At 41.6% G+C, this 22,937-nt stretch overlaps 3 protein-coding genes across 3 annotated transcripts in view; 1 reads left to right on the top strand and 2 right to left on the bottom strand.

The window, feature by feature from the left end:
* Positions 1-1,447: 1,447 nt before the first annotated feature.
* LOC144015617 (echinoidin-like) lies at positions 1,448-7,970 on the top strand. Its single transcript, XM_077515764.1, has 8 exons — positions 1,448-1,579; positions 6,294-6,361; positions 6,485-6,547; positions 6,654-6,681; positions 6,786-6,871; positions 7,017-7,148; positions 7,512-7,629; positions 7,700-7,970. Exons 3-8 carry the CDS (start codon positions 6,485-6,487, stop codon positions 7,768-7,770), a joined length of 498 nt encoding a protein of 165 aa, XP_077371890.1. The 5' UTR covers positions 1,448-1,579; positions 6,294-6,361; the 3' UTR covers positions 7,771-7,970.
* A 3,802-nt stretch (positions 7,971-11,772) lies between these two features.
* Positions 11,773-15,405, bottom strand: LOC144016616 (lithostathine-1-alpha-like). Its single transcript, XM_077517955.1, has 6 exons — positions 15,343-15,405; positions 12,923-12,950; positions 12,709-12,797; positions 12,455-12,586; positions 11,944-12,049; positions 11,773-11,876 (listed from the first exon to the last, which is right to left on the bottom strand). The coding sequence occupies exons 1-6, from the start codon at positions 15,403-15,405 to the stop codon at positions 11,773-11,775; spliced, it is 522 nt and encodes a 173-aa protein (XP_077374081.1).
* A 5,761-nt stretch (positions 15,406-21,166) lies between these two features.
* The window catches only part of LOC144016669 (lithostathine-1-beta-like), a 2,379-nt gene continuing 608 nt past the window's right edge, over positions 21,167-22,937 (bottom strand). Inside the window, exons 5-7 of the mRNA XM_077517999.1 lie at positions 22,758-22,886; positions 22,240-22,351; positions 21,167-22,168 (exon numbers count right to left, since the gene is read on the bottom strand). Coding sequence (XP_077374125.1) covers positions 22,062-22,168; positions 22,240-22,351; positions 22,758-22,886 — 348 coding nt within the window. The 3' untranslated portion in view covers positions 21,167-22,061. The remainder of the gene's footprint in view (positions 22,169-22,239; positions 22,352-22,757; positions 22,887-22,937) is intronic.

Genomic DNA, 22,937 nt, shown 5'->3' with positions numbered 1-22,937 from the left:
CGCCTACTGCCCAGAGCCAGCTGAGATAGGCGCCAGCAGCCCCCGCGACCCTTGTGAGGAATAAGCGGTCAAGAAAATGGATGGATGGATGTTGTTCATTCTTTTGACAATTAATATTATGAGAACGTCTTCAGCATTTTTTGATCCACTACACACGCTCATCCTCCTCTATTTCTAATCAGTTAATTACTTGTATAATTTAAAATAAATGTCCCCAATAGTTTTGAAATGAACAAATATTCTGAATGTTATATGCAAACATTTAATAAATGCTTTACTTTAATGCGTATTGTTATGTTTATTGCTCAAACAACAACCTGTGCAACCTTTAACATAACAATCCGCTGTCAGCTAAAGGAACATCTGGGGTAAAAATTAATAGTGTGATGAATCTGTGTTAATACATGATAAATGCAATAATTTTGTGTGATTAATTAATTATCTAATGCTTTAACTTTGACAGCACTAGTTTATTTCCCATAAAAACAAACTTTACTCTAAAACAATGTTAAAATTGGGGGTCGACACGGCGCGCATGTGCGAGTAGACGTGTTTGTAGGGTGCTCCTCCGACAATCTGAGTTTTATATGATTAAAACACCTTAAATGTGAAGGCATCGGATGTTTAACGTTGATTAAGAGTTTAGCTGTCGACCATTATTGGATATGGCCCCGAAGAAACCGTGTCCAACTAAAAAACCCACGGAAGAAGCAGATGAAGCGCACGGGAGCAACATGCTAACCGGGCTAGCTGTTGGGTCCTCTGCCGATACTACGGCCGTGCTTGATGCTATTGGGGAAATGAGCCGGAAAATGGACGAGAGATTTAATGCTTTGCAGTCGGCTCTGGAGGAAAACCAGGCCATTTTGAAAGAGCACGAAGGGCGTTTGTCTGCGGTGGAAGAAGCAACCAGTGATCATGACTGCAGGTTGGCAAAACTGGAGCAACAGGCCGCGCAGCTGGAAGAAGCTAACAAGGCCTGGCAGGAAAAAGTCACCGACGTGGAGGCGCGTTCCAGACGACAGAACATTAAATTCGTGAATTTGCCAGAAAATATTGAATCTGGAAATCCAGTGTCAAAGTTGATGCCCTGTCTTTTTGGGAATGGGCACTTTCCGAAGCCTGTTGAAGTGGATTGGGCACACAAGCTAGGTAGCAAGCCAGCTAGGCCTGCTCACAGGCCTCATATTTTGATAGCGAGGATCCACAGCTACCACGTCAAGGAGCTCATCATGCGGTTGGCAATGGAACACTTTCCCTTAAGGTACAAAGAACACCATATCCACATTTTCCCGGATTTCCCTATTGAGATCGTGAGATGTCAACTTTTCGAGGACGCAAGAAAGAAGTTGAAGGCTGCGGGTCATCGCACGGGTTTCATCTATGCTGCGCGTCTTCGGGTTACCCATGGCAACGTGACAACTACATTCAACACACCGGAGGAGGCGAAGATTTTCGCGGACAACTTGGTGACCAACAAGGATGACTGAAGAGAACTTTGGCGCCGAACACTGATGATGTGATGTGAACTACATTCGGTCTTTGGAAGTCCTCTGGTTATATTGAATGATCGTTCCAGGTAACATTTTGTAAAGTTGGATATTTTTATTTTACTTTATTTTTTTTAAGATAAAGTAAATACATCTTGTTTTTGAGTATAGTTGGATGTATTCTCCTTGTTGATTTCAAAGCTACATTGGTGCCTTATATTTTTAAGGTCAATATACTTTAGGTGTTTTATTTTATTTTGATTTTTTTCCTGCTCGGATGAGTACACTAGGAAGTAGTTAATTGTGTTTTAACTGCTTAGTTGCTTAATTACTAAGTATTGTTCGGAGTACCCTTAGATAGATGTTAGTTTGGCTTTTTTTTTTTTTTTGCCCTGCTTTGTTGTGGAAAGTAGGGCATGGTGGGGGGAAGGATTCTGTCTATGTCTTGTATATTTGTTGTATGTTTGTTTTTTGTGTTCACATGGAGTACTGATTTGGAATATTTACCAAAGAATAGGAACCATCACTTTTGATGACAGTGGCTAATAAGAAAGATAGGGGGGTCATTATGATTAGTTGGAATGTGAGGGGTTTGGGTACCCTTATTAAGAGGGCTAAAGTTTTTGCACAATTAAAATCTCTGTTTTCAGATATTTGTTTTTTACAAGAAACCCATATTAGACCACAGGATCAGAGACGTTTGAAATGCAACTGGGCGGGGCAGATATTCCATTCAACTTTTTCAAGTAAAGCACGAGGGGTCGCTATTATAATAAAGAATAACATTCCTTTTGAACATGAAAAAACTGTTAGTGATGTTAATGGAAGGTTCTTGATTGTAACTGGAAAACTGTATTCTGTGCATGTTACATAAGTGAACATTTATGGTCCGAATGTAGATGATGCAGGGGTTTTTTTTTCGCAAAGTTTTTGACAAAATTCCATATTTTGCAAACACCACTCTAATAATCGCAGGAGATTATAATGTGGTTTTGGATTGGCACTTGGATAGATCTTCTAAAAAACAATCTGCACCTTCAAATGCTTCTGTAGCCTTGAATGGTCTTATTTACTCTACCAATTTAGTGGATGTCTGGCGTTTACAACATCCCACAGATAGAGATTATTCATTTTTTTCTAAATTGCATAATTCTTATTCCCGAATTTATTATTATTTTTTTTGTTTTTTAAGATTCTCGGCTCCTACCGAATGTTATTAATAATAAATACCATAACATCTTGATTTCGGACCGTGCACCGACTAGTGTAGTCTTTGATTTTAATGTGCCAAAAAGAGGGTCAACTTGGAGATTGCAGTCATATTTATTGAATGACCCAGACGTCTGTAAATACTTGACACAAAAAATTGAGGATTTTACTCTCACTAATACCAAGGACACGTCAGACTCCATTTTATGGGAAACCTTTAAAGTGGTCTTGAGGGGACAAATAATTTCATATGAGGCCTCACAAAGGAAAATGAGAAATTCTCGGCTGCGGGAGATTGATGACAAGGTATCACAATTGGAAACACTTTATAGACAAAACAATTGCAATCTTACATTGTAAGAAATTATTACACTTAAATATGAATATAATACAATTTTAACAAAACAAGCTTAGGCGCCCAAATTTCTCGTTTACGTGTGCCTTATTTTGAGCTTGGGGACAAGCTGCATACTCTCTTAGCTCAACAACTTAGAGGTCAACAAAATAGTAGGGCCATACGTAGAATTAAATCTAGTGCTGGAGACATACTCACACTCCCAAAGTCAATAAATGAACTTTTTGCTAGCTTTTATAAGGAGTTGTACAGGTCACAGGCTCAAGGGAATGTGGACTCCTGGTTGAAGGATGTCCCTATTCCAAGATTGGACGATACCTCATGCCAGGCCTTAAATCAACGTCTGACCATGACGGAGGTTTCAGACGCCATTAAATCATTATCTTCTGGGAAGGCCCCCGGATCCGATGGGTATGGACCAGAATTCTATAAAAAGTTCACTGGACAGATATCCCCACTCCTGCTTAGAATGTTCTTACACTCTATGGAAGTAAAATCACTTCCTGCCACTTTATATGACGCAAATATAACCCTGCTTCTAAAACCTGATAGAGATGATTCAAATCCTGCATCGTATCGTCCAATTTCCATGTTAAATCTTGATTGTAAGATTTTTACGAAAATACTTGCTAATAGATTAAATGTATGTATTGAGTCCATTGTTTATAAAGATCAGACTGGCTTCATCCCTAACAGATATTCTTTTTTTAATACTAGAAGGGTGCTAGATATAACATACTACAAATTTCCATTGGGTTCAAAACAAGCTATTTTATATCTAGATGCTGAGAAGGCGTTTGATCAGGTCGAGTGGGGATATCTGTTTAAGGTTCTAGAAAGATTTGGCCTAGGTGAATCCTTTGTATCCTGGGTTCAGTTACGCCCCTCTGCTTCAATTGTTACAAACCAAGATAGATCGTGTCCGTTTATGTTAGAGAGGGGCACTCGTCAGGGGTGCCCGCTCTCATCGCTGTTATTCGCTTTGGCCATCAGCATAAGAGAAAATCCACTCATTAAACCCATAATGATTGGGGGAGTTGACCATAAAATATCACTTTATGCTGATGGCATTGCCATTTTCATTTCTTTATTTATTTCAGAACATTCCCGTATATATCCCAAAAAAGTATTTTAAGTTGATTGACTCTGTTATATTGCCTTTCATTTGGGGGTATAAGACGCATCAAATTGCAAAACAATACCTCCAACATCCTAAGGAATGTGGCGGTCTTGGCCTGCCGTGTTTACTATTATTGGGCAGCTAATGTAAGAGTCATGGTGTATTGGCAGATTAATAAAGACTTGGTGTCATGAGACAATGTTCCCTCTTGGTTGACAATAGAACATAGTTTAGCCCCAAAAACCTCTCTTAGAGCAATTGTTTTTTCCTCGCCTAGGCCATTGTCCGCTCAGAGAGGAGAACATTTCATTATTCTGCATACTCAGAAAATCTGGTTGCAGATTAGAAAATTCTGAAATCTCCCTAGTACGACCATACATGCTCCAGTGTGGCATAATCATGCTTGGGCTCCATCGTTTATAGATCCTGTTTTTATAGAATGGAGCCGGATTGGTGTAGAGTGAATTAAAAATTTGTATATTGAAGACAAATTCTGTTCATTTGAACAATTACAAAAAAAAATACAATTTGCCTAAAGGTCTTTTTTTTTTTTTTTAGATTTTTACAATTGAGGAGTTATGTTAGACAAAATATCCCAACATTTAATTGTCTCCCTCTGGAAAATGACTTGTTTAAAATATTAATGGGGCCCCCAGAATCCAAAGGGTTAATCTCTTCGTTAGTAAAATTCTTTTTGAGCAAATATACTCGTTCCACGTCGTTGATTAAGCAAAAATGGGAAGATTTCAATATTGCAATTAGGGAGGATACATGGCAGAGAGCGCTGAGTGACATTCAAAAATGTTCTGTTAACTCTAGGCTACAGATAATTCATTATAAAGTAGTTCTTAGGTTACATTATTCAAAGGTGAGGTTAAACAAAATATTCCCACAAACATCACCTCTATGTGAACGATGTAAGATAGCGGATAGTACATTAGCATATCAATTTTGGCTCTGCCCAAGGATTCAAGATTTTTGGTCTTCAATATTTAAATGGTACTCTCAAGTATTCAAAATAACCATTGACCCTGACCCCATGATTGATCTGTTTGGTTTCTCGGATGCATTGCAAAAATTGGGTCATGGTAAGACTTTTGTGGTTGCTTATGGCATGATAATAGGCAAAAGATGTATCTTAAAATTATGGAAGTCTGACGTCCCACCCCACTTTGAAAAAAGGAAAATTTGGATAAGTACTTCAAGGTGTTTTTGTCTTTATATATATGGAAACTGTACACATGCAGATTATACAAATGTACAAATTGATGTACAGTTCTTTATGTTGTGATTTTAATTTTCCTGTTTTTTTTTTGTTTTTTTTTTTTGTTTCTTCCTCTGGATGTGTGTGTGTGTGCATGTTTTGTCTTGTGTGTCAAGGTGACATTGGAAAGCCGAAAATTACCAGAAATTGATTGTCACTGCTTGTTGTATGTTGTTCATTGAAAACGTTTCTAAATAAACATGGTTAAAAAAAAAAAATGTTAAAATTGCACTTCCAATTAAGTGTCAAAACCTAGTGTCATTTTTGTGTTAAGCAGGATTGTTAGCATCTGTTGAAAATAACAATCTAACTTGGTTACTTCTAAAATCAAGTCACCACTAAAGTAACTAAGTAACTTTTCAAAGCAAGTAACCAGTCGAAGTTACTTTTTCAAGATAATTGTGACAACACCGTTTCCAAGCAATAAACATCAGTCCAAAGAAGCACCTGTCTGTTTTGTTGCAAAGGGTTCCCATATACGCTGTTTTCTTGAGCATCGCTCAAGTTAGCGATGTAGTGTGAGAAACAGTTGACACACAGCACAAGTAGACACGCTCAATTACCGACATGTGGTTGCTGTTTTTCCATTCAAATATGTATGGTAATTAAGACCTAATGATAGACTACTATCTACTACCTATAATTTTCAGATGAAGAAAGATTCCTCAATTAGTCCGAGTTGATTTCCCACTGACTAACTCTGGTCTAAAACCTGTTTGGCAGAGACAAAACAGCACTAATAAAGGTTCTTTGTTTTGTTTTTTTTTGTTTGGTTACATGACTTGCATGCGTGCTAATTATCGTATCTGGTCTGATGTGTCATGTGACATGATTTGACACCGTCAACATTCCAAGGCTGCCAACCCAGCATATAAAAGGAATCGTTGCTGTCGTTCTCAGCATCAAACATCACAACTGCAAAGGTAACTTTACGTCTTACTTTTCAAACTCAATTTCATATGACATGTACTGTATTTTGTCTTACATGGTGAGATGTGAATGTATTTATTGTTATAAATATGATGCATTTTTCTTATGTTGCACAGATGGCATTTGCTCTACGCTTGTTCTTCCTCCTTTGTGGGATGAGTGGACTGTTGACTGGAGTCGTAAGTCAAAATCTCATCCACTGACTTAAACACTCATAAGTGTTGTCTACATTTGTGTCAATATTCTGCAGTGTAATGTTAACCAGTATGCTTTTCTTCTTCACAGTGGTCTTTCAAAAAGGTTCAAACCAAAGGTGACTCTATACTTATCACAAATAAATTATTTCTTGGTTTTGTCATAATTGACATCAGATTTGACTGACGACATTTTCTTCATAAAACAACAATTGTGTTGCAGATAATAACTGTCCCAAAGGCTGGACTCGATTGGACTGTCACTGTTATATCTACCAACCTGAGACGAGGTCCTTTGCAGATGCAGAGGTATGGATAAAAATGCTTGTGATAGCAGCCAGTTTACTGCGCTTTGTATTTATCCGTCTGTTGATTGAACTCTTTGATCAAAATGTCTTGCCTGCTATATGATGGATCTGAATGAGTAACAACATTTTCTCCCTTCTTCCATCAGAGCGTCTGCAATATTCTTGAATCGAACTTGGTTTCCATCCACAGTGCCCTAGAAAATGCATTTGTTACTGAATTGGCTTCAGCAGGTGGCAATGAAGACGAATTCTGGATTGGACTCAATGATGCTGTTGAGGTGAGACATTAACCAGTACTTTCCAATTGAATCCTCTTGTGTTTGGTAGAAGTATTTTTTTCCACATACAGAATGAATGTGCCAGCCAGACTCAATCTTGTCAGCGGATTAAAGGGATAAAGTGTTGAGTTGACTTTGCAAAACAACCCGTTTTTCTTTCAGGATAAATTGTAATTTTCTTTAATTGTCCAATAACCCGGCCTTGCCCTCCACACTTGAACCTCAGTGTGATATCAAACAACAATTTCACTGTACAATTCAAATAACGTCAATCAAGATAGATTGTGACCAACAAACAGTAGATGTAAATCCAAGCAATTGTTATCTTTACATGCGACTCATTCAATTTGATTTGTCTTCCAGGACGATGACTACATATGGACTGATGGCACAATTAATGATTTCGATAACTTTGATGGGAGCGCAACACCACCACAGCCTGATGGCTCGTCTGGTGACTGTACTGAGGTCGTTGAAAGCGGTGCGTAAAATCAGTGATTAAAGTTGCTCGCACTACAATGATGTTTTGCTGAAACATATTTCTCTTATAGATGGAGAATGGCAAACCGAGGACTGCACAGAAGAGAACGGATATGTTTGCATCAGAGATGTGTTCCACTAATTGCTCCTAGCTCTTATCACAACGGCGTTTGCTAATTATAATGACTTAGTAAGAGAAGCTCAAACTTTAGTGGTGTCATATTTCCGGGATTACAATCAAGTTTTCTTTTATTCTTCCACAATGTTTACTTATTATTGACAACCAAATATGCAATGTCAAAGAGCATCTGTTTGGTAAATGAAGGAATCTTTCTGCATCAATACGTGTTTTTGTGTCTTTCTTTATTCACTCCATTTTAAACCTACTTAGTTTATTGTTTATTCATTTACAGATGTAAAATCATTATGAAACAATATCTTGTCTGGACTTTGATGACCGAAATGCAAATTACTACTATATTAAAGACCTTTCCACATTTGATTATTATTGCCAACAAGGTGCCTATACATAAATGTGGAATGTTCCTTTGATACATTGTCACAAAAAAACAAAATCCAAATTAAAATAGTGCTATAATGGAAGGGCAATGCAATAAACCTCTGAGTGTACATTAGTACAATGTGCAAATGTTCAAATAAAGTTAAGAGTGTGCAAATCGGTTTGACGTCCAGACCAGTAGTGCAAATATAGTTATCAGAGGATTGTGTCAATGATGGCTCCCAGGAGATAGATGAGGTGCACAAATAAAGCTGTGTTCTTGCTCCAGTCGATGCCCATCTTCCATATGCCATTTAGCACTTTTTATTTTTATTTTTTTAATGCTCAGGATCATGAAGCCCTGCTAGTCTACGCCCCAATGCCTTGGGGTGACGTCAGACAAAAGAACTAGAGACTATTAGTACATTGTAAAATGCTGAACGTACATTACTTTTAAAGTCCAAAAAGAGCATCACCTAAATGTATATGGACATCGCCACTTATGCCCACTCCACCTCTGAAAATTTGAAAATGAAGTTTATCCAGTAGGGAGCCTAATCCATATTTCAGAACTTATTAAAGTGCTAAAATGTTTTATGAAGGACGGAAATTTAACATCGCTTTCCTCTCTATCTTTTTGAGTGTGCGCCATCTTGATCTAGTGTCTTTCATCACTCAATGTTCAGTCAACAGTGTTGGGCACGTGACTTTAAAAAAGTAATTAGTTATAGTTACAAATTACTTCTTTTTCAAAAAGTAATTGCGTTAGTAACTCACTGCTTTGTGAAAGTAATTAGTTATTCAGCAAAGTAATTTTTTAAATCATGTTCTATCTCTAGTGTAAAGATTGTTTGTAATAATGAATAATAAAAATAATATATTTTAGAACATTTATTATTTATTGTAACTCAAAAGATCGCAACCTGCCACATTCATAGCAATACAAATGTATAAAAATAAATGAACATAAATAACATTCACACACTTTAGTGTAATGCAAAACTATGAACCCAGATATAAACTTAAATGTAAAAAAAAAGGGAAATCTGGTAACAACTAAACTATTCTCATTCTCTAAGAAGTTAGCAAAACTCTTTCGACATGAAGGGGTACCCCCTCCTCCTCCTCCTCCTCCTCCCGGTGTAGGAATTTTAGCCAGAAGAGCTCTAAATGACTCTGACTCCACAATGGACCGGAGGAGCATGTTTTTAACAACAAACCTTGCAGTTAAATTGTTGAGTTCAGCCTTAGTCACTGGCTGTTGCTGCTGACTAGAAAACTCAAGTTTTGCTTGCTTGAGTGGAATGGCTCTGACGCAGTTTCTTCCACTGCAGCTGGGCCTCGCTGTACCACTTGGGCTCGCGGTCGCGTTAGCAACAAGTGGCGTGTTAGCATGGGTTGATGAGAGGTGCTTGCATCATCAGATTGGAGTTGCTTGAGGCAGACGTGGTTAAAGTCTTTGTCCCCGGGCAGAGCGTGCATTTAGCGTAAACAATCTTGCCTTTTATTTCAATCAGCGACAAGTCGTGTCTGTACTTCCATTTGTAAAACGCTACTTTTGCATTCCCCAGGATCTCTATCGCCATCCTCGCTCTCTTGTGTTATGACAGAAGTGTGTGTGGCATGCATAAGAGCTGGGGCCCCTGCCCACACAACTTGTTAGCCATCATAGTACACAAGTAGCATTACCCCTTAAAGAAACTATTCGGTAAGAAGTGAAGACAGAAGTGGAGGTCACGTTTCCGATGAAGCTCCACTCGCCCATGGCCTGCAGCAAAGACTTATCCCACTGCGCAAAGACACGTTGAAAGGACGTCTTTTTAAGGTAATTCTTGTACGTCCAATCTCGGTCCGCTGAAGGTGCAGACTGTGACGCCAGATGACGTCTTTTTTCAACGTCTTCTGGACGTTCAATATTTACGTCTTCTGGACCATCCGTATTTACGTTTTCAGGACATCCAAATGAGGGCTAATGCAAGTCCAAATTAGATCATTAAAATACACTAAATTAAAAATTATTTTAGACTGTTCTTGAAGGCTCATTTATTGCATGGCTTTATGTGTGTGACACAAACATCATCTCCCTAACGGGGAAGCGAACCCACACCACCTGCGTTGAAGGTAAGTGACGTAACCACTACACCACCCGGAAACACCTGAAGCAACGAACATGACAAATCATGTTCATATGTGAGTACGTGCATTAGATATAAAATCTCAAAAAAATAAATAATACATTAGTTTTATCACAGAAAAAAAATAATACTAAATTGATTAAATAATATTGATAACAATAACATTGATATTTAAATCCCTGTGACGTCCAAAAAAAGTCATGTACTCCATGGTCCAAATGGGGTCATAATTTGACGTCCAAATAATGGACTTAATTTGCACGTCGCTTAGTAGTCCAGCACTGGTCTTCGACCAACCGACGTAATACAGACATGATCTGCACGTCCATAGGGCGTCCAATGTTTAGTGGGATTTCTACATTTCATGGAGATGCATAATTATTGCAATTAAGTTGATGGGAAAATGTGTGCTGCCAAAAAATGTGCGCAGCAGCACACCATTTTTGCCGAAAGCACTCCGTAGAATATGCCTCTAGTCTGTAAGTCCAAACTACAATTTTATTTAAAATGGTACAAGTTTTTGAAATAACCACTGAACATACATGTCACGTAATTCACCTGTGATGCCTTACTTGTGCTGGCAGCTCAACTCTATCCATTGTTGTTTAAAATTACTGTTGCATTCACAAGACTTTGCACTCACAGATTTTGAATTCAGACATTGAAACAATTATAACCCAAACAATTTGTCAGACTCACGTATATGACAGCATAATTTTGTATCCAACAATTTTATTCACATACAAATGTTAAACTTATGAAATGTTAGAATCCTACTTGCAACTTTTGACGTAGCTTTGGCAACTTGTCATGTTTCAGTTTGGTTTGGGTTTTGTTTTATTTTGGTGCGACTTTTTTTTTTTTCTTTCTTTTTAAAGTACACTTACTCACACAAATATACAAACAAACAAACATGGTCTCCCGGGTGGGGAATTGAACCCACGCCACCTTCATCAAAGGTAAGTGACTGTAACCACTCCTCCACCCAGAGCCCGGTGAGACTCTTGGTTGTCTGGTGTTCTTGTGTTTTTCCCCCAGTCTCGTTTTCGTTAACGACGTCCACCTGCATTTGTCTTCCCTTCCCCGTGTGTTGCTGATTGGTTCCCCCTGCCTGCTGTGTCTCCCAGGTGTGTCCTATTCGTATCTCATTAGTGTTGGTATAGGGAGTGATGTTTGTTTCACACGGGGGTGGGAGGATTGTGTAATTGTTGTTGTGCTGTCTTGTCAAGTCCCGTCAAGATGTTTCTGCTTTTAGAGTTGAGTCTACTTAAGTTTCTCCACGGTAGTCCAGTTTGTTCCCGTCTAGCTCAGAGTCGCCACGCCAAGTCATCTCCACGTCATGTCACATCACGCCACATCACGTCATGTCAAGTCTGCTCCACATCAAACCAAAGTCTTCACGCCATACCAAGTCATTCCATGTTCCTGCCAGTCAATAAAGTTGTCATTCCTCTTCTTGTCAGGTTTCTCCGCCTTTGGGTCCATCCACCACATCCACATCATAACACAACTAAGTACAATTGTTTGGATTGTCAGGATTTCCACCGTTACATAAATCCACGATGCAAACAAATGTGTTTGTGTCTGAGCAGGGGTCATCCCGCCAAAGTCCACCTGTAAGAATTAAATGTTGAGGTAAAACAGCATTATAGTTTAACCCAACTTTAATCACAGATTTGACTTGTTTTTATCTCTACACAATCACCACTGTTTTCAGGCTCTGTATTTGTTGAATCAAAGTTTTGGAAAGTCCCAAATGAGCCATCTGTCCATATAAAGTCATCATCCTGCAAAAGAAAGTCACTATTTGTATGAGTTACATCTTGTAAAGATAATAATTGCTTAGATGATTTGCATCAGATATGTGTGTGAATTTCGGTGACGAATCATAACATTTTTGTGTCATTAAAAAATGTAACCAATTTCTAGTTTATGCATGGTTGATGTGTCAGACATCTGGACAGGAGAATCTATGGAATTTGAAAGTGTGCAAGCCACGTGCATAAAAAACAAAACATAAATGACTCAAGCACAAACAGGAGAACATGCCCATAAGCACTCAACTCTACACCCTCGGCAATAATACAGAGTCTGTAGGACACATTCAATTTAAAAGTAACAAAATCCTGAGGCCTATACTGAAGAAAAGTGACAGGATTCAATCATAACGTTTGTATTGGTCAATGTGTCACCTTAATTGCATCATGGAGTCCGATCCAGGCTTGCGCTTCCATACCACCTGCTGTAATCAGTTGAACGATGAGTGCATTTTCCAAGTCGCTGCGGACTGAAGCCAGATTTCCATCTAGAGCAATGCAGGCGGCCTTTATGGGAAAAGAGTAAATAAAGCTGTCTGGTGTGAAAAAGGGTTCAAACAACAGACAAAAAAAAATAATCACTGATTGTAACAAGACTATCATTACTTGGGTGTAAATGTCTTCCATACCTCTGCATCTACAAAGCTCATTGCTGTATCTTGGTAGCGGAAACAGTAACAGTCGAGCTGAGTCCAAGTGTTGTCAGGACAGTTAATGACTGCAACGCAATTGTTGTTTTAGGAAGAAATTCAGACATGTCAATACAATGTGGTGACCAAGCTACTAGAACTGGTTGATTTAAAAAAAAAAAAAAAAAAGTATGACTGCGTCACAGCTACCAACTTTTCCAATGACTCAAAGGTAGAGGCCACTGCAAAGGAAAAAAAAAAAAAAAAAAAAAAACACAATGATGAAATGAGACTGCAGAACACTGACGCAAAGGACTCAAGGACGCATCTGTTGAGGAAGGACGCATCTGTACTTGCTCCTGCACTCGCTCTTGAATCTAACTACTTGTTGATTTTTGCATTGGGATTTTTAACTACATTGTTGCAGAATGCCTGGCGGAAAAAGAGCTGACGAGAATGAGGAGATAAAATCTTCTCTTAAAAAACTCAGTGGAATGGTTGCCGAATTACTTGAAATGAAGAAGAGCATTGAGCCACTTCTTCAGGAAATACAGCAATTGAAGAAAGAGACACAGGAAAAAGATCGACGCATTGTTGCCTTGGGACAAAAAGTGGATGATTTGGAACAAAATCTTCGTATCAACGATGTGATAGTCACCGGTATCAAGATCAAGCCGCGCCGTGGCCCTTTGAGAGCTGCGGCGAGCACGAGCACGGAAGATTCTGACCAATATTCAGGGAACGAGACTGTGGAACAGCAAGTGACACTTCAACTCAGAGATTTGGGATTAACTGTTGATCCTGCGCTCAGATATGCTTTTCGCTTCCAACTGGAGGGACACGACCACCGGCAGTTCTGATCAGGTTTGTTGACAGAAAGAAAAAGATTGCTCTTCTGAGAGACCGTCACAAGCTTCGTGGGAAACATGTCTACATCAACGAAAACCTCACCAAACGAAATGCTGACATCGCCAAAAAGGCTCGACAAATGAGAAAGAATGGACTTATCGAAAGCACGTGGACAAAGGACTGCCAAATTTTTATTCAAACTAAAGATAACTCTGGTCAACTAAAAACACGAATCGTGAAAGGAGCTGAGGAATTGGCAGCGCTTGAGAGACAACAGTAATTCACAATATCACAACAACAACAACAACATCACTAATTACCCAAAGCTGGAGTTGTATATGATTATTTGCTGACTTTGCCAAGGCTAACTCTTGTTTATACACCTGCATTGATAACATGTATTGCTGTTCCCGTTTGAATCTAAATATTGTCTTGCTCGAATTCCGTTTGGACATTTGTTGTGACAGTCAAGGCAACATGATAAGGCTGTATTGTGGCTCCAATGAATCTGCTGTCAATACGCAAAATGGGGGTTGGTGGTCTGGTTCCTGGAATGCAGCTGGCGTGGGCCGCTCTGCTGGGTGAGCTAGGCTGGGCAGCGCACAGGAGTCATCAGATCCACAACATGCTAGCAACCAGTGGTGCTACCTGACCAGAATCGAGTGCTGAAATTGCTTGAAAGCAATGGGCCGAATGCAAGCCGATCTACTCTTCTGGAAAGCACAACATGTGTGAAAGCTGATCCGAGGTCAGCGAAGACCCTACTGGTGAAAGAGAAGAATTGCGCTTGCCTTGGCTGCTCGCCTGGTGGGGTGGGCCTGCTGGCGGCGTCTGGGGACCGACTCACCAGTTCCAAATGACTGGGACTAGCCACAATCTACACACGGACATTCAAGATGAACTGAGCGAGCAGTGTCTGGGATAGTATGGGATGGATAACGATAAAAATTAATGACTATTCTAAATAATGTATATGATTGATGCGTTATAGTAATGGTCAATGGGGACGGGTCTCGAATAAGCTTCGGCTTCTACCCGTCAGCCCTTCTTTTGGATGTCAATGTTGCAAATGATGTGATGTGATTGATGTAAACTGTAATGTGTCCGAAAGGAAAAAAATGATTGAATGAATGAATGACAATATTTTTGTATCTTACTGTTTTCTTGAAATTTACTATTCACATGAATTTAAAAGTATTTTCTTACATTTATGAAAGATCTGACTTATTGCACTTTAAGACAATTCAGAATGTTTAGTTTATCCATCCATCCATCCATTTTCTTGACCGCTTATTCCTCACAAGGGTCGCGGGGGCTGCTGGCGCCTATCTCAGCTGGCTCTGGGCAGTAGGCAGGGGACACCCTGGACTGGTTGCCAACCAATCGCAGGGCAGTTTAGTTTATATGTGCAATTATTAAATTAGAGTTGTGAAAATATTTTCATCTCATTCTTGCAGATGTCAATGTTTGTCTAACACTTAAGCGAACAGGTGTTAACTTTCATTAATAAACTAAATCATTGGACCAGTTACTACCTCCACAAAATTTACTTTGGAATTGAATACTTGTGGAGTTTTATTTAATCATGTCCTTGACATTTAAGGAGAATTGATGTTCCATAAATAACCAATATCGGAATTGAATCAGGAAAAAAAATCAAAATCAAATCAAATTGAACTCTTGTGAATCAACACTGAATTGATTGAGGACATCAGAAGTGATACCCTGCTCTACTAATAATACATCAAACATCGTAAATGATGAACGGATGATGTTTTGACTTACAACTCCAGTCAACAGTCCATTGATCCCACAAAGGAGGAAAAAGGAGCAAACAGCAAATGCCATCTGCAATGATAAAAAAAATTCGTCATATTTCTAACAATCCATTTACATCTGATCATGTGAAAGCAAAAATGCACCTAAGTTTGAAAAAGTCACATGAAAGTAGGATGAAAAACTGTCTGAAGTTACCTTGCAGTTGAGATCCTTGCTTCTGAGAAAGACAACGATTAGCTTCATATATGTTCACTTAAAAGTCTTGGAATGTTGAATGTGTAGATTATGACACAAGAAGAGGTTACACAACAGGAAAATAGTATAAGTATACATAAGAATGTAGCAATCTTCTTCACTGTTATGACCACCTGAAATATTTCCGAGCCAGAAATAGATGTCAGCTCACTCCTGTCTAACAACATAAACAGTGAAAATGCAGTAAAGATGAGAAATTGTAATGGTCATATTGGATGGGCGAGTACCGGTATCAGGCCTCAGTATTGAGCCAACACTAGGCCTTATTTCAATATCTTTTGGTACTTGTGATATTGGCCGATGCCACTGGCAGCTGCCCTCTTGTGGCAATTTTATGATCAGGATATTTAGTGTAAGTCTTTTTTTGTTTTCTTTTTTGTTTTTGTTTTTTTTATGTTTTTTTTTTTGTTGTTTTTTTTTGTTTTGGGGAGGTTATATATCAAAAGACCTACCAGTACTTGGTATTGGTATCGCTGACTACTCAAGTGCAACGAAAGTGCAGAATTGTGTTGCGCTGCCACGAAAATTGAGATGGGCCCATTTTTAGCAAAATAGAGCCCTCTGACTGCACATCACTGGAAGGCAATATACTTCTGCGTGCGGATAGCATGTTCAGAGGCCAATCGGGGAGATGTGGGGTGAATTGGGTGGAATATAACAAAGGGATAACTTGCTTTATCAGTAATACCTTTTTTTTTTTTTTTAAATATTAATGAAAAATTTGTGTCCAATCCTGGCATATGCCTTTGCTTTAATGGGGCAACATGGCTCAGGTGGTAGTGCTGTCTCCCCACTTGAAGGTTGTGAGTTGTATCATCCCCACTTCTGAGCATGTTGATGTGTTTTTTGAGCAAGAAGACAAACAAATGTCCATTTCGAGGAGGCAGTTGAAACGCTTTGGGGTACATTCACTAAGAATGTGCTGCGTCCGGTAATAGCACGAAATATTGCGCCACAACTGCACCCGCAGTCTGCGCTCAGTTACCCGCCTATTCACTAAGGATATTGCTCTAATCATATACCGGCACAAACACGCCCACAAAACTGAGAGCTTGAAGCAAATTTACACCTGATTTACCACACATGGCAATGGATTTACAGCCCAAAAGGGCAACGTGGGTCCCTCTTCCCACGGGCTCACCACCGGTGGGAGGGGCCAAAGGGGTCGGGTGCAGTGTGGGCTGGGTGGCGGCCAAGGGAGGAGACCTTGGCGGACCGACCCCCAGCTACAGAAGCTGGCTCTTGGGACATGGAATGTGCGAGGCCGAGAAGTTCCGACTAGACATAGTCGGACTCGCCTCCACACACGGCTTGGGCTCTGGTACCAGTCCTCTTGAGAGGGGTTGGACTCTCTTCCACTCTGGAGTTGCCCACGGTGTGAGGCGCAGAGCAGGTGTGGGCATACTTATTGCCCCCCGGCTCGGCGCCTGTACGTTGGGGTTTACCCCGGTGGACGAGAGGGTAGCCTCCCTCCGCCTTCGGGTGGGGGGACGGGTCCTGACTGTTGTTTGTGCATATGCACCAAACAGCAGCTCAGAGTACCCACCCTTTTTAGAGTCCGTGGAGGGTGTGCTGGAGAGCGCTCCCTCTGGGGACTCCCTCGTCCTGCTGGGGGACTTCAACGCTCACGTGGGGAATGACAGTGAGACCTGGAGGGGCGTGATTGGGAGGAACGGCCCCCCCGATCGGAACCCGAGCGGTGTTCTGTTATTGGACTTCTGTGCTCGTCACGGTTTGTCCATAATGAACACCATGTTCAAGCATAAGGGTGTCCATATGTGCACTTGGCACCAGGACACCCTAGGCCGCAGTTCGATGATCGACTTTGTAGTCGTGTCATCGGATTTGCGGCCGCATGTTTTGGACACTCGGGTGAAGAGAGGGGCGGAGCTGTCAACTGATCACCACCTGGTGGTGTGTTGGCTCCGATGGTGGGGGAAGATGCCGGTCCGACCTGGCAGACCCAAACGTATTGTGAGGGTTTGCTGGGAACGTCTGGCGGAATCCCCTGTCAGAAAGAGTTTCAATGCCCACCTCCGGCAGAGCTTCTCCCTTGTCTCGGGGGAGGCGGGGGACATTGAGTCCGAATGGGCCATGTTCCGCGCCTCCATTGTTGAGGCGGCCGATCGGAGCTGTGGCCGTAAGGTGGTCGGTGCCTGTCGCGGCGGCAATCTTCGAACCCGCTGGTGGACACCAGCGGTAAGGGATGCCGTCAAGCTGAAGAAGGAGTCCTATCGGGCCTTTTTGGCCTGTCGGACTCCGGAGGCAGCTAACAGGTAGCGGATGGCCAAGCGGAACGCGGCTTCGGCGGTTGCTGAGGCAAAAACTCGGACATGGGAGGAGTTCGGTGGGGCCATGGAAAACGACTTCCGGACGGCTTCGAGGAAATTCTGGTCCACCATCCGGCGTCTCAGGAGAGGAAAGCAATGCACCATTAACACTGTGTATAGTGGCGATGGGGTGCTGCTGACCTCGACTCGGGACGTCGTGAAGCGGTGGGGGGAATACTTCGAAGACCTCCTCAATTCCACCAACACGTCTCCTTTTGAGGAAGCAGAGTCTGGGGACTCTGGGGTGGGCTCTCCTATCTCTGGGGTCGAAGTCACTGAGGTGGTTGGAAAGCTCCTCGGTGGCAGGGCCCCGAGGGTGGATGAGATCCGCCCGGAGTTCCTAAAGACTCTGGATGTTGTGGGGCTGTCGTGGTTGACACGCCTCTACAACATCGCGTGGACATCGGGGACAGTGCCTCTGGATTGGCAGACCGGAGTGGTGGTCCCCCTTTTTAAGAAGGGGGACCGGAGGGTGTGTTCCAACTACAGAGGGATCACACTCCTCAGCCTCCCTGGTAAGGTCTATTCAGGGGTGCTGGAGAGGAGGGTCCGTCGGGAAGTCGAATCTCGGATTCAGGAGGAGCAGTGTGGTTTTCGTCCTGGCCGTGGAACAGTGGACCAGCTCTACACCCTCCGCAGGATCCTCGAGGGTGCGTGGGAGTTCGCTCAACCAGTCCACATGTGTTTTGTGGATTTGGAGAAGGCGTTCGACCGTGTCCCTCGGGGAGTTCTGTGGGGGGTGCTTCGGGAGTACGGGGTGCCGGGCCCCTTGTTACGGGCTGTTCGGTCCCTGTACGACCGTTGCCAGAGTTTGGTCCGCATTGCCGGCAGTAAGTCGGATTCGTTTCCGGTGAGGGTTGGACTCCGCCAAGGTTGCCCTTTGTCACCGATTCTGTTCATAACTTTTATGGACAGAATTTCTAGGCGCAGCCGAGGCGTGGAGGGGTTCCGGTTTGGTGGCCTCAGAATTGCATCTCTGCTCTTTGCAGATGATGTGGTGCTGTTGGCTTCATCAGGCCGGGACCTTCAGCTCTCACTGGAGCGGTTCGCAGCCGAGTGTGAAGCGGCTGGGATGAGATCAGCACCTCCAAATCCGAGACCATGGTCCTCAGTCGGAAAAGGGTGGAGTGTCGTCTTCAGGTCGGGGATGAGATCCTGCCCCAAGTGGAGGAGTTCAAGTATCTTGGGGTCTTGTTCACGAGTGAGGGTAGGACGGAGCGGGAGATCGACAGGCGGATCGGTGCAGCGTCTGCAGTGATGCGGACTCTGTATCGGTCCGTCGTGGTGAAGAAAGAGCTGAGCCAAAAGGCAAAGCTCTCGATTTACCGGTCGATCTACGTTCCAACCCTCACCTATGGTCACGAGCTGTGGGTCGTGACCGAAAGAACGAGATCCCGGATACAAGCGGCCGAAATGAGTTTCCTCCGCAGGGTGTCCGGGCTCTCCCTTAGAGATAGGGTGAGAAGCTCGGTCATCCGGGAGGGACTCAGAGTCGAGCCGCTGCTCCTCCGCGTTGAGAGGAGCCAGCTGAGGTGGCTCGGGCATCTGGTTCGGATGCCTCCTGGACGCCTCCCTGGTGAGGTGTTCCGGGCATGTCCCACTGGCGGGAGGCCCCGGGGACGACCCAGGACACGCTGGAGAGACTATGTCTCTCGGTTGGCCTGGGAACGCCTCGGGATCCCACCGGAGGAGCTGGTTGAAGTGGCTGGGGACAGGGAAGTCTGGGTTTCCCTCCTGAAGCTGCTGCCCCCGCGACCCGACCCCGGATAAGCGGAAGAAGATGGATGGATGGATGGATGGCAATGGATTTGCGCCAACAACATGGTTGTTATAGTAACAGTTGCGAGAAAGATGACATTATCAGAAAGCGAGGTTGGACCGAGAGTAAGCGTTTATAGCGCCATTAAGCTGTACAGAGCAGAGAGGACGACAACGACGGCATTCATTCATAAAGTACAAATTATTGGTGTGATCGTTTTTTAGAAATATATTTTCAGAGGTTGGCGTGGGCGTACAGTATGCATCTGGCACGTAAAAATGATCGTAAAATGCATCCCTGCCATTGCCAATCAGCCCGGGTTACGTTATGTGTCCTAAACCAATATTGAGGAATGTCCGCTCTCTCTCTCCTCTCTGCGTGAACAGCCAGAGAGCGACGGTGCACCATGCCATGCACTGCTGTCATGATCCCGGGATCGAGGTTGCGCCAGGTTAATACATGTTTTTTCAAAAACGTTATTTGTGTCACGCAAACACGGTGTGGCTATTTGCATTGGCGTTAGTGAATTAGACGCTGCATATCAATGAGTCTCATTTGCATTGGGGTGGGCATATTTTGCATCAAATATTGCAAATTGCAAACATGCAATTGAAAACTGACAATTTGCACAATTAATGATCTTTCTGTTTCTATTAATGCTGACAGTGCACACTTTTGGAAGTATGTAAAGAGCTTTGAATATTTCTAAGTGCAGGTTAAACAGTTTTAAAATGTACTTTTTGCCAGTCATTATGTTAATCGGGAGCAGGTGTGTTTATTGTAAATGTTGTTATTGCTACTGAAAGGCTCTGTCAGGTAGCCTAAATAAAAGTGAAATATAAGGAAAGTTCAATTTGTGGCCGTGTGTCAAAACATTTAAACTGTCAATTTTGGTCGGCTACATGTATGTAGGGTTTTTGCTGTTGACATCAGCACTGGAAACAGGGATGGGCTCATAAACACAAGCACGCTAATTACCAGAAAGAAGACAACTCAACCGGATCAATTGCATACCAACCAAACAAGCATAATTGGCTTCAATGACATTCCATCCTTTTATGACTGACGCTGTGGAAGATTCAAAATGAGGTGTGTCATCAATAATGATGTGAAAATCCCTGAGCATCATCAAATGACTGTAATTAGTTGTTCCATTGTTGAGAATTCTCATAACAAACAGCAAATGCAAATCCAAGTAACTTTTTATTATTATTCTTTATTCACCAAGATAAATGATTGCTAAACTAATTTAACAGCTTTTATTATACGTCGTATTTGTCTAGAGTACATCTGACAGACTTCCTTTCTCTCTTAATTGAGATTGTATTTATTTATTTATTTATTTATTTATTTGTGGGTGTAATTCTCATGTACGGAACCTTCAAATTCTGTTTCTGACCTTGCAGAGTTGGGCTTCATCATCAAACTTGTATATGAACTCCAAAAGGTGTTGCTTATTTCAGTGTTTAATGAATGACTGCTTGAATGTAAGGCAAAGCAAGTTTATTTGTGTAGCACGTTGCATCAAAAAGTAATTCTCAAGATGCAGTAGATAACAGTACAAACACTTTGAAGTACAAATATAAAGTGGATAAAAACAGCAAATAAAACCCACAAGAGATAAACATAAAGTAAAGGTTACAGTGCTGTGTTGTAATACAATTAGAAAGATGAAAAAGTCTGAGTGATTTATTCAAGGACAGCAGTGTCACCATGTGCGTCTTTATTTTAAGAGCGCTCAAACTTGGAGCAGATTTGATGTTTCCTGGGAGTCTGTTTCAAAAATATACTATTCAAAACATTCAGAGCTTGTGAAACAAATATGAAGAGACATATTCCTTGTCCTTGAAGAGACAAGGAACCAGCGCAAAGACCTCAGTACAGGTGTCACGTGATCCATTCACTCGGTTTCCGTGCGGACTGGAGTTGCATTGTTTTGACATCAGCTGCAGCTGTCATCTTGACAAAAAATGGGCATGTTTTTGTTTTTGTTTTTAGGTCCTGCTGCAATATTTTCTTTTAATTGAAGTAATACTCTTTAGGGTATAATAAACTGTCTTGGTAATATGTTTGTGGGTGTGTGTGTGTGTGGGTGTTTTTTTTTATTTTTTTTTATTATTATTCAGACATAATCCATGACAACACTCTGAATTCTGGCGTGGTAGTTTTTAACTTTAGAGCTGCGTACTACTGATTACAGATTCCTCCTTGGGTCCAATAACGTCCAAAAACAGTTTTTGTTGTTCAGTTTAACATCAGGGCTTTGCGGGTCTAACAAGGGATGAGGCAAATTTGCTGTCAATAACAGAATTGTTGAAGAAGAGGAAAAGAGATGATAGTAAACCCTTAAAAAACAATAACAGCACTTTGATTATGTTGAGTTATGGTGCTGGACAGTCTGGAAAGCTTGGATCTCCGCCTTTGCACACATTCCTGATGCAAACGTATTCTTTTGTGTCTGTGCAATCTTCATCGCCCCAAAGTCCAGCTGTAAGAAATAAATGTTAAAGTAAAACTGCATTAAATCCTGACCAAACTTTAATCAGAAATCATACTTACTACTGGAGTCAATCTCGACACAGGGTCCAGTTTCGTTAGGCTCCTGTGGAGGCCCGGCATCAAAGTTAGTGAAATCCTCAAGTGAGCCATCAGTCCAGATGAAGTCATTTTCCTGGAAGACAAAGTCACATTTGAATGAGCTTGGATTTGCATTGTTTGTTGGTCACAATCCATCTTGATTGTATTTCACCATCATTAGTGTCATACATTGCCCTCGTAAACCTTGTGTCACACAAGGTTTTTAGGTACGAGTGTTGAGGAAAAGGCCAGGTGATTATTTTTATTTATTTTTTAGAATTTAAACTAAGTTAGTTTAACTAAAGTCCACCTATGGATATTTGTCAAATGTTAGCCACTAGGTGGTGCTATATATGTTTTGTCCTCTCATGACTCTAAACCTCCTTGCTTGAATCTGGTGACATGATTGAGTCTGGTGGACACATTTGTTTCCTTTAAGGCAAAGCACAACCACAAGTAACAGGAATCAATCGGAACAATTGTACTGGTCAAAGTTTTACCAAAATTGCATCATGGAGTCCAATCCAGCCTGCTGACACAGAATTATCTGCAAGCAGCTGAAGAACAATTTTATTTTCTAGGTCATTGTGAATGGAGGCCAGATTTCCGTCCAGAGCGATGCAGGCCATCTGATTGAAAAAGAGAATGCAAAGTTGATTTGAAAGGATCACTGATTCTAA

The sequence above is a fragment of the Festucalex cinctus genome, chromosome 3, assembly GCF_051991245.1.
Source record: "Festucalex cinctus isolate MCC-2025b chromosome 3, RoL_Fcin_1.0, whole genome shotgun sequence".
NCBI classification, from domain to species: Eukaryota; Metazoa; Chordata; class Actinopteri; order Syngnathiformes; family Syngnathidae; genus Festucalex; species Festucalex cinctus.
This window is presented reverse-complemented; position numbering and strand designations above follow the sequence as displayed.